The 10,328-nt window shown below is 45.4% G+C and overlaps 1 protein-coding gene across 1 annotated transcript; it reads right to left on the reverse strand.

Moving 5' to 3' along the window:
* Positions 1 to 3,884: 3,884 nt before the first annotated feature.
* LOC143817408 (uncharacterized) lies at positions 3,885 to 9,156 on the reverse strand. Its single transcript, XM_077298803.1, has 7 exons — positions 6,170 to 9,156; positions 6,018 to 6,098; positions 5,857 to 5,931; positions 5,641 to 5,730; positions 5,353 to 5,560; positions 5,103 to 5,262; positions 3,885 to 4,990 (listed from the first exon to the last, which is right to left on the reverse strand). Exons 2-7 carry the CDS (start codon positions 6,060 to 6,062, stop codon positions 3,988 to 3,990), a joined length of 1,581 nt encoding a protein of 526 aa, XP_077154918.1. The 5' UTR covers positions 6,063 to 6,098; positions 6,170 to 9,156; the 3' UTR covers positions 3,885 to 3,987.
* Positions 9,157 to 10,328: the final 1,172 nt, after the last annotated feature.

The following is a 10,328-nucleotide window of genomic DNA, read 5'->3' on the forward strand; positions in this document are numbered from 1 at the left end:
CCCTGCCATTGGTTTGAAGTAATGCTTAGAGCCCAATACTTCCTCGGTGTTCCGGCCACCGGCTACGCGCCTCAGTAGGATGTTGCCACGATCTTAGGGCACGACTCCTACTGGTTCTCTCGCCTTTGTGCTGTGATCTCGTTTCTCACTTCTCCACAATATACTTAGCTTCGTGTCCTTTCTTAAGTGCCGCCACAAGGTAGTGCAGGCGCGGCTCCGTAACAATCTGTCCTATTCGCTAGGCCACTGTCAGGATCCCACCGCTGACAGGGACCCCCCTGAATCTTCCCAAGCAACGCTCTTCTCTCACTAGATGTTACCTGGGCAAAACCCAGTCAGCTTCTCCCTAACTTCCTATCCAGCCCCCAGTTTTACCAGTGTGAGGAGTGGCCTAATACATAGAACCCTTTGCTCCCCCTGGTGGCCGGAGTGTGAAGTGTAATGTGTGACTGTGATACCTGGTCAGGTGAACTCCTTTAGTGCAATCATCGTACCATCACTCCCCTTAGTGGCAGAGCGACGTTACTGCAACGACCAGGTCTCTGGGGCGCTGCAAATGCAATTCTCCATTTTTGGTTCTTCATCCTCAACACTGACATTCTCCAATACAGGTTCTTCAGGCTTAATACCGCAATTCACTGCATAGTCAAACAGTATGGGAGTACCAACTTCCTAATAATGGGAACTTTGGTGTCATGTGGCCATCCACTGCGTCGGTTCAAAGGGTTATTGGGGTGCATGTAACTTTGGGGCAGGGCAGACCTTGCATTGAATGCATAAGCTAACATTATGGGAGTAGCAAATTAAGAAAAATTGGAACTTTGGTTTCATGTGGCCTTCTAGGACGTCTGTTCAATGGGTTATTGGGGTGCATCTAAATTTGGGTCATGCCTTGCATTCAATGCGTAGGCAATAACAGTACAGGAGACACACTGTTTAATAATGGGAACAACAAAGCCCAGCCAGCTGATGGCTCTCTAAGAATAGGGAGGACAAACTGCTGTCCCTTTAAGAAGATTAAAGTCCGCCTGATGGCCCTCCTCCTTTAACAGTCCCTCCTTCATAAATGAAACAGGATGTGTCTGATGATGTGTCACACACCACATGGCCAGCTAAGGTTGTTCAATGTTACAATGACATTTCCCAGTGAATGCATTTGTCTTGGCTGAAAACAATGCTAAAGATGAAAAACGCATCAAAAACGCTGCGTGTGAACATAGCTCAAGTGGTGGAGGAACATTTTTGTTTTGGGTTATTTATTTTGCCTTAGGCTACTTTCACACTAGCGTTTTTCTGCAGATGTCAAAATGCGTCATTTTGTGTAAAAAACGGATGCGTCAAAAATAGTGAAAAACGGATGCAATGCATACAGCATTTCGATGGATCCGTCGCAAATCTGCTAAACGGTTCCATCTAAATACTGTATGCGTTGCATCCGTTTTTACCATCCGTTTTTACCATCCGTTTTTACAACGGATCTGTTTTTAAAATGGGAGTCTCCCAAATTTGATTGGCTACTGGAAAATAGGGAAAACTATATACTGACTGTTTTTACAGCCCATCTTTGAAAGGGTTTAGTTTAGTGGCAGAGATGGAAGGTGTATTTGGTAGGATTGCGAGTGTGGTAACTGGCGTGATATTTGAGACAAATCGCCTGGATATTATAGTGCGGGAGAAGGAGGCGGCAGCAGAAAGACGGAGGATGCTTCTGCAGCAACGTAGACGGAGACGACTATGGATACATCCTATAAATGAACTGCGGATGACCCGGGGTGTCCAGTCCACTCTCTACCTGGAGTTGTGGCAAAACCCAGACAAATTTTTCAATTATGTACGGATGAGGATGGAGCATTTTGATTATTTGCTGGAAAAACTTGGGGATGTCATCCAAAGGCAGGACACACGGATGAGGCTTGCCATCACACCGGCGGAGCGGCTGATGGTTACACTGCGGTAAGCCTCTGTTTTTTATGTCATAGCTCATGTTTAATGTCATATAACATACTCCCGGTACTTACCTACACGCAACCTCCGATCCTCACAAGATCTCCTCCTCTACTCCCCTCTTATCTCCTCTTCACACAATCGTATACAAGATTTCTCTCGCGTATCACCCCTACTCTGGAACCCTCCACCACAACACATCAGACTCTCACCTACCATCGAAACCTTCAAAAGGAACCTGAAGACCCACCTCTTCCGACAAGCCTACAACCTGCAGTAACCACCGATCGACCAAACCGCTGCATGACCAGCTCCATCCTCACCTACTGTATCCTCACCCATCCCTTGTAGATTGTGAGCCCTCGCGGGCAGGGTCCTCACTCCTCCTGTACCAGTTATGACTTGTATTGTTTAAGATTATTGTACTTGTTTTATTATGTATACCCCTCCTCACATGTAAAGCGCCATGGAATAAATGGCGCTATAACAATAAATAATAATACTGCAGAAATTACTGCGCTGAAACATTGCGTTGCATTTTCTGCAGCATGTTATTTTTTTTTTGTTTGCGGACATTCCACTGCCTTTTTTTATGTCATTGCTCATATTTAATGTCATATAACATACTGCAGAAATTACTGAGCTGAAACATTGCGTTGCATTTTCTGCAGCATGTTATTTTTTATTGTTTGTGGACATTACACTGTTTTACACCTGTTTCATGCAGTTTTTATTGTGCGTCCCATCAGAACAAAAATTTCCACAGTGCTATTTATTGAAACTTTACCATGAAACAAAAAATTTAAAAATGTTGTTGGTCTGTGCAATTTTTTCTAACATATTTTTTTTTTTTTCACAGCTGCCTTGCTACGGGTGAATCCCTAACTTCACTCCACTATCAATTCCGGCTTGGCATTTCTACAATTTCCGGAATAGTGAAAGAGACCTGTCGGGCTATCTGGGATACTTTACAGCAGGAGTATATCCCCCAACCAACAATGGACATCTGGCTGACAAGTGCAGAACTGTTTGAGGAACTGTGCCATTTCCCAAGTTGTGTTGGTGCCGTCGATGGGAAACACATCAGGATTGCTAAACCGGCAGGAACAGGCTCTGAGTACTACAACTACAAGAAATAGTTCTCCATTGTACTCATGGCTATAGCAGACGCCAACTGCAAATTCCTGGCTGTGGACATAGGAGCCTATGGCCGGTCCAACGACTCACAAGTATTCAAAAACTCTCCGATGGGCCGTTGCTTGTATGCAGATACATATGATTTCCCGCCAGCCAGACCACTCCCGGGAACAAGTGGACCACCCATGCCATATGTATGTGTAGGTGATGAGGCTTTCCAGCTATCGCCGCACCTACTTAAACCATATGGTAGCCAAGACTTAAACAGAACAAAACCGGTATTTAATTACCGCCTTACTCGAGCCAGAAGAGTGGTCAGTGTGCTTATGGAATATTGACGGCAAAGTGGAGAGTTCTGCTGACTGCAATAAAACTGCAAACCCACACAGTAGACGAGGTTGTTACGGCCTGTGTGGTGCTCCATAACTTTGTACTGTCCAAGGAGCCTGTTTCCGTTGATGATGAAGAATTGGAGACAACCTTGTGGGATTACCGCAGCAGCTCTGTTCGCTCCACAGGTTCTGTTACCAGGATGAGGGACCATTTTGTGGAGTATTTTGTGTCACCTGTTGGGCGGGTTCCATGGCAAGACAACATTGTGTGACATCTTTATTTCATGGATTTATGTTTCTGTACAAATTGTGTTTCCCAAAAAATAAACAGTTTCCAAAAGTGTGGTTTTCTTGGTAATAAACCCAATATGTTATACCTTTAAACGTGTGGTGTTTATATATTTTTTACCTTTTTTTTAGTTACCATATTACCTAAATGAAGGCACATACACAAAAAGAGTAGAGTTTAAATCAAAATGAATTTTATTTGAATTATATATATTTTTTTTAAATAATCAGTTCTTTCTAACTTTTTTTTTGTAAAATTCTAAACATTAAAAACAACACATTAGTTTTACAGGTCTTCAAAGTGTGGGGTGGAGATACTAGCGGAGGAGGGGCTGGAAGGTTGGACCATGTCAATAGGTGGGGAAAGCCTACTGGGTTGGGGTGCAGTGGAAGGGGGGGTAAAAGCAGGAAGCTGACCAGAGGGGGGTGGTGTTGGGGTAGGTGGCATACTTAATGGGGAAGGAAAGCTGGGCAAGGAAGAAAACAGTGGGGAAGACATTTGGTTTGGGGGCCGGGTTGGGAATTGGGACTGGCTTGGGTATTGGGACTGGCTTGGGTATTGGGACTGGGTTTGGTAATGGGGGGCCTGGTGTGGAAATTGTGAATGGCATGGGGCCTGGTGTGGAAATTGGGAATGGGATGGGGCCTGGTGTAGAAATGGGTCCTGGGGTGGAAATGTTGTAGTGGCTGTGTGGGGAGGTGTGGGGGTAGTTTGGGGTTCAGACAGGGCCTTAAGTAGAGCATCATGGCAGCTATTCATTACCCGCATCTGCTGCTCAAAAGAAAGCTTTTTCATGCTCCTGAGCATGGATTGAAAAAAAAGGTTGGCTGGAGACTGACTTACATCTGAATGCAGCCTATCCAAGCGACTGCGGGTTTCACGGCTGGTTTCACTGATGCGTGCTTGCACCATGCTGAAACCAGCAGTCACTTGCTCTCCCAAAATTTTGAAAGAGCTTTGGAAGGCTGCATTCAGATGTAAGAACTCAGGAGCATAGCTCCTTTCCTGACCCCTCTGTCGCTGCCGCCACGAACCTAATGGTGGTCTAGAGGTGGCAGGATCAGAGGGGTGGGGTAAAGGGAACGCTAACTGTTGAGCGTCAGATTCAAGTAAGGAAGGCTGCAATGATGCTCCAGTGCTTGGGGCGGCGGAAGTGGAGGGGACAGAGGGGTCAGATGAGGGGTCAGAGGTGTGGGGCCTACCGACGTGGCCCTCGGTGGCGGACTCGTGAGAGATCGCTCCAGAGGGCGCCGAGGTAGATGCAGGCGCCCGATGGCTGAAGAAGGTGCTGTGAAAGAAAAAACAAAAACAATTAATATATTGATAGTAAAAAGCCCTGACTGAAACCAAACAAAGTTAGACAGGCTAACATGGTTATTAGTGGGCTGTAGAATACTTACGCTCTACTCAGCATGGTTTCCGTGAGGAAGGACAGGGCCGGGCCATACTTGTATTTAGTCCTTCTCCTTCCTGCTGAGCCACTCGGGGCCTGCATCTCCAGGTTAAACTCCCTCTTGAAGCGATCCCTCAGTGACCGCCACTGCTTCCTAACCTTTACACCTGTGAAGACAAGAATGAAAAGAAAAAAAAAATTGTTAATTATAATACATTACATTCAGCTCAAAACATCACTGAAAAGTGAATACTTACATTCTGTACTCTGCTGCTGTGGATGAAGGTCCTCCCTCCTCGGCAATACATTCTGGCATACTTCCTCCCAGAGCCGACGGGTCACATGGGTATCAGCATGCCTGCGGTCAGCCATGTTCCACAGCGGCTCCTGCTCGCGAACCTCCTCAATGAGGCGGTCCACATCAATACTGTCATCCATATCTGCGTCGGGAGCACGCTGTGTGGACTGTGAAAATAAAGAAAAAAAAAAATTAGTACACTGAAACAAAAAACAACCAAGAGAAGAAATAAAATATTACAACTCACCAGTGGCCGACCGCGGCGACGATTACGCCGACTCTGGGAACGGCAGGGAGAACCTTCACGGTGTTGAGAATGTGCAGCAGCAGCAGGAGACTGAAAAAAAAGGAAAATAATTATCTGTAATGTAGGCATATGTTTTATGTGTTCAGTTATGTATGAAGATCTGTTTTGTGTTTGGTGCAGTGTGATGTGTGAAACAACTGTTTCGCCACAACTTACACTTGGTCCCTCCGCTACTTGCATCTCTCCACCCGTCTCGTCCCCTTCTGATAGCTCCTCATCTGATTCAGCTTCCTGTTTAAACATAATTAATGCATGTAGTGATTATCAAAAATGAAAAGTCTAAAAACAAAACCATTTTAATTTTTTTGTTAACTTACCAATACACGCTGTTGCTCTGGAGTAGGGCTGTCAGAAGAGGACATTGTGGCTGTGGTCCCTGGTGGTGGTCCCTGGTGGCTCTGTAAGTAAAAAGACACTTGCAATCTGCTATACACATTGAATTGGCAGATTTAGGGTCTTCAAAACTTACTTAAACAATTCCAGATGTGTGCACGTCTGGGTGGGTCTGGGTGGTCACTGTGGGATAGCTTTGGTACCTGGTGGATCTGTAGGTATAATGAATTTATAGTTAGACCACCCCCCGAACTAGGTAATGTTTAACGATAACCACCCTGCTAAAATGATGTGAGCAATGTTCATGCAGGCGAACACCCAAACCCAAAAACAAACACACCCGGTGCACCTAACCATTTCCACGCACAAAAAATAAATAAATAAATAAATTGAAATGTGAACCCACCATGTTAAAAGATATTTGCCACATATTTTATTTTCAGATATCCCTTGAAAAATTCCCCTCCCCCCAAAAAACCTTTAAAGTATTACCTTTATTAAAAAATAAACCCTCAACTGTTATGATCTGGTGACCTTGGAGCCGCATGAGACTTTCTCTGGAGTAGGTGGTACCTGTACTGACCGCAAACCCTAAACTGACACCGCAACTAGAAGTAGCCGTGGGGTGTACCTAACACATCCTAGACACCTCGACACAGCCGGAGGACTAAATACCCCTAAAGATGGAAATGGGAATTCTATCTTGCCTCAGAGCAGAACCCCAAAGGATAGGCAGCCCCCCACAAATATTGACTGTGAATATAAGAGTAAAGACACACACAGGCAGAAAACAGGATTTAGCAAAAGAGGCACCTCTAGCTAAATAGAAAAGGATAGGACAGAGTACTAAGCGGTCAGTATTAAAATCCTAAAAATATCCACAGCAGATAATACCAAAATACCACATCTAACTAAAGACATGGAATGTATATCTGCATCTCCTGAGAATCCAACATGACTGAAAAATCCAAACACAGTCTAAGCTGGACAAATAAACACAATGAATTGCACTGAATAATAAAGCACAAAGCATGTGTGCTGCAGAGACAAAAACAGAAACTTATCTTAGCTGAATTGGCAGCAGAGCAGGAGGAACCAGACAGAGATGTAACACCTCCAAGAACAATGGACAACTGGCAAGGGCTAATGGATCCTGCACACCTAAATAGCCCAGTCAGAGCTGCAATCAGCAGAAACACCCACCCAGGATTGCAACCCAGAGGCAACTGCACTACCATCAACAACCACCGGAGGGAACCCAAGAGCAGAATTCACAACAGTACCCCCCCCCTTGAAGAGGGGTCACCGAACCCTCACCAGAGCCCCCAGGCCGATCAGGACGAGCCAGATGAAGGGCACGGACCAAATCAGCAGCATGGACATCAGAGGCAAAAACCCAAGAATTATCCTCCTGACCATAACCCTTCCATTTGACAAGGTACTGAAGCCTCCGCCTCGAAAAGCGAGAATCCAAAATCTTCTCAACCACATACTCCAACTCCCCATCAACCAACACAGGGGCCGGAGGATCCACAGAGGGAACAACGGGCACCACATATTTCCGCAATAAAGATCTATGGAAGACATTATGGATAGCAAAAGAGGCCGGAAGGGCCAATCGAAAAGACACCGGATTAATAATCTCAGAAATCCTTAAGGACCAATAAACCGAGGCTTAAACTTAGGGGAAGAAACCTTCATAGGAACATGACGGGAAGACAACCAGACCAGATCCCCAACCCGAAGCCGGAAACCAACACACCGACGACGGTTAGCAAAACGCTGAGCCTCTTCCTGAGACAACACCAAATTGTCCACCACATGAGCCCAAATCTGCTGCAATCTGTCAACCACAGAATCCACACCAGGACAGTCAGAAGGCTCAACCTGCCCCGAAGAAAAACGAGGGTGAAAACCAAAATTACAAAAGAAGGATGAAACCAAGGTAGCCGAACTAGCCCGATTATTAAGGGCAAACTTGGCCAATGGCAAGAAAGCCACCCAATTATCCTGATCAGCAGACACAAAGCATCTCAAATAAGTTTCCAAAGTCTGATTAGTTCGCTCGGTCTGGCCATTTGTCTGAGGATGAAATGCGGAAGAAAAAGACAAATCAATGCCCAGCCTAGCACAAAAGGCCTGCCAAAACCTAGAAACAAACTGGGAACCTCTGTCGGACACAATATTCTCCGGAATACCATGCAAACGATCCACATGCTGAAAAAACAACGGAACCAAATCAGAAGAGGAAGGCAATTTAGGCAAAGGCACCAAATGAACCATCTTAGAGAACCGGTCACAAACAACCCAGATAACCGACATCCTCTGGGAAACCAGAAGATCCAAAATAAAATCCATAGAAATATGCGTCCAGGGCCTCTCAGGGACCGGCAAAGGCAAAAGCAACCCGCCAGCACGGGAACAACAAGGCTTGACCCGCGCACAAGTCTCACAGGACTGCACAAAAGAACGCACATCACGCGACAAAGAAGGGCACCAAAAGGATCTACCAACCAAATCTCTGGTACCAAAAATACCAGGATGGCCCGCCAACACAGAACAATGAACCTCAGAAATCACTCTACTAGTCCATCTATCAGGAACAAACAGTTTCCCCACTGGACAACGGTCAGGTTTGTCAGCCTGAAATTCCTAAAGAACTCGTCGTAAATCAGGGGAAATGGCAGAAAGGACCACCCCTTCTTTCAGAATGCCGACCGTTTCAAGGACCTCAGGAGAATCAGGCAAAAAACTCCTAGAGAGGGCATCAGCCTTAATATTCTTAGAACCCGGAAGATACGAGACCACAAAATCAAAACGGGAAAAAAACAGAGACCATCAAGCCTGTCTAGGATTCAGCCGTTTGGCAGACTCGAGGTAAATCAGATTTTTATGATCGGTCAAGACCACAATACGGTGCTTAGCTCCCTCAAGCCAATGTCGCCACTCCTCAAATGCCCACTTCATAGCCAACAACTCCCGATTGCCGACATCATAATTGCGTTCAGCAGGCGAAAACTTACGGGAAAAGAAGGCACACGGTTTCATCAAGGAACCGACAGAAATCCTCTGAGAGAAAACGGCCCCTGCCCCAATCTCAGAAGCGTCGACCTCAACCTGAAACGGAAGAGAAACATCCGGTTGACGCAACACCGGGGTAGAAGTAAATCGGCGTTTAAGCTCCTGAAAAGCAGAGACAGCCGCAGAGGACCAATTCATCATATCAGCGCCTTTCTTCGTCAAATCGGTCAAGGGTTTAACCACACTGGAGAAGTTAGCAATGAAACGGCGATAAAAATTAGCAAAGCCCAAAAATTTCTGAAGGCTCTTCACGGATGTGGGCTGAATCCAATCATGAATGGCCTGAACCTTAACCGGATCCATCTCTATAGATGAAGGAGAAAAAATGAAGCCCAAAAAAGAAACCTTCTGCACTCCAAGGAGACACTTAGACCCCTTCACAAACAAAGCATTATCACGAAGGATCTGAAATACCATCCTGACCTGTTCCACGAGACTCCCAATCATCGGAAAAAATTAAAATGTCATCCAAATATACAATCATGAATGTATCAGGATAAGTCCGGAAGATATCGTGCATGAAGGACTGAAAAACAGATGGAGCATTAGTCCGAATGGCATCACAAGGTATTCAAAATGGCCTTCGGGCGTATTAAACACAGTTTTCCATTCATCACCCTGCTTAATACGAACAAGATTATATGCCCCCCAAAGGTCAATCTTAGTAAACCAAGTAGCTCCCTTAATCCTAGCAAACAAATCGGAAAGCAAAGGTAAAGGGTATTGAAACTTGACAGTGATCTTATTCAAGAGGCGATAATCAATACAGGGTCTCAAGGAGCCATCCTTCTTACCAACAACAAAAAAATCCCGCTCCCAACGGTGAAGAAGATGGCCAAATATGCCCTTTCTCCAAAGACTCCTTAACATAACTCCGCATGGCGGTATGTTCAGGCACAGACAGGTTGAAAAGTCGGCCCTTAGGAAACTTACAGCCTGGAATCAAGTCAATAGCACAATCACAGTCCCTATGCGGTGGAAGGGAACTGGACTTGGGCTCATCGAATACATCCTGAAAATCAGACAAAAACTCTGGAATTTCAGAAGAGGAAGAAGAGGAGATTGACATCAAAGGAACGTCATTATGAACCCCCTGACAACACCAACTAGTCACAGACATAGACTTCCAATACAACACAGGATTATGTACCTGCAACCATGGAAAACCCAGCACAATAGCATCATGCAAATTATGCAACACCAGAAAACGACAG

Source organism: Ranitomeya variabilis, chromosome 3 (assembly GCF_051348905.1).
Source record: "Ranitomeya variabilis isolate aRanVar5 chromosome 3, aRanVar5.hap1, whole genome shotgun sequence".
NCBI classification, from domain to species: Eukaryota; Metazoa; Chordata; class Amphibia; order Anura; family Dendrobatidae; genus Ranitomeya; species Ranitomeya variabilis.

Excerpts from the sequence above, each read along its gene's own strand:
- LOC143817408 (XM_077298803.1), bottom strand. The coding sequence starts at position 6,062 with ATGTCCTCTTCTGACAGCCCTACTCCAGAGCAACAGCGTGTATTG. Across the intron at positions 5,932-6,017 it reads CAGAGCAACAGCGTGTATTG|GAAGCTGAATCAGATGAGGA; the intron begins GTAAGTTAACAA and ends ATGTTTAAACAG. Across the intron at positions 5,731-5,856 it reads AAGTAGCGGAGGGACCAAGT|TCTCCTGCTGCTGCTGCACA; the intron begins GTAAGTTGTGGC and ends CTTTTTTTTCAG.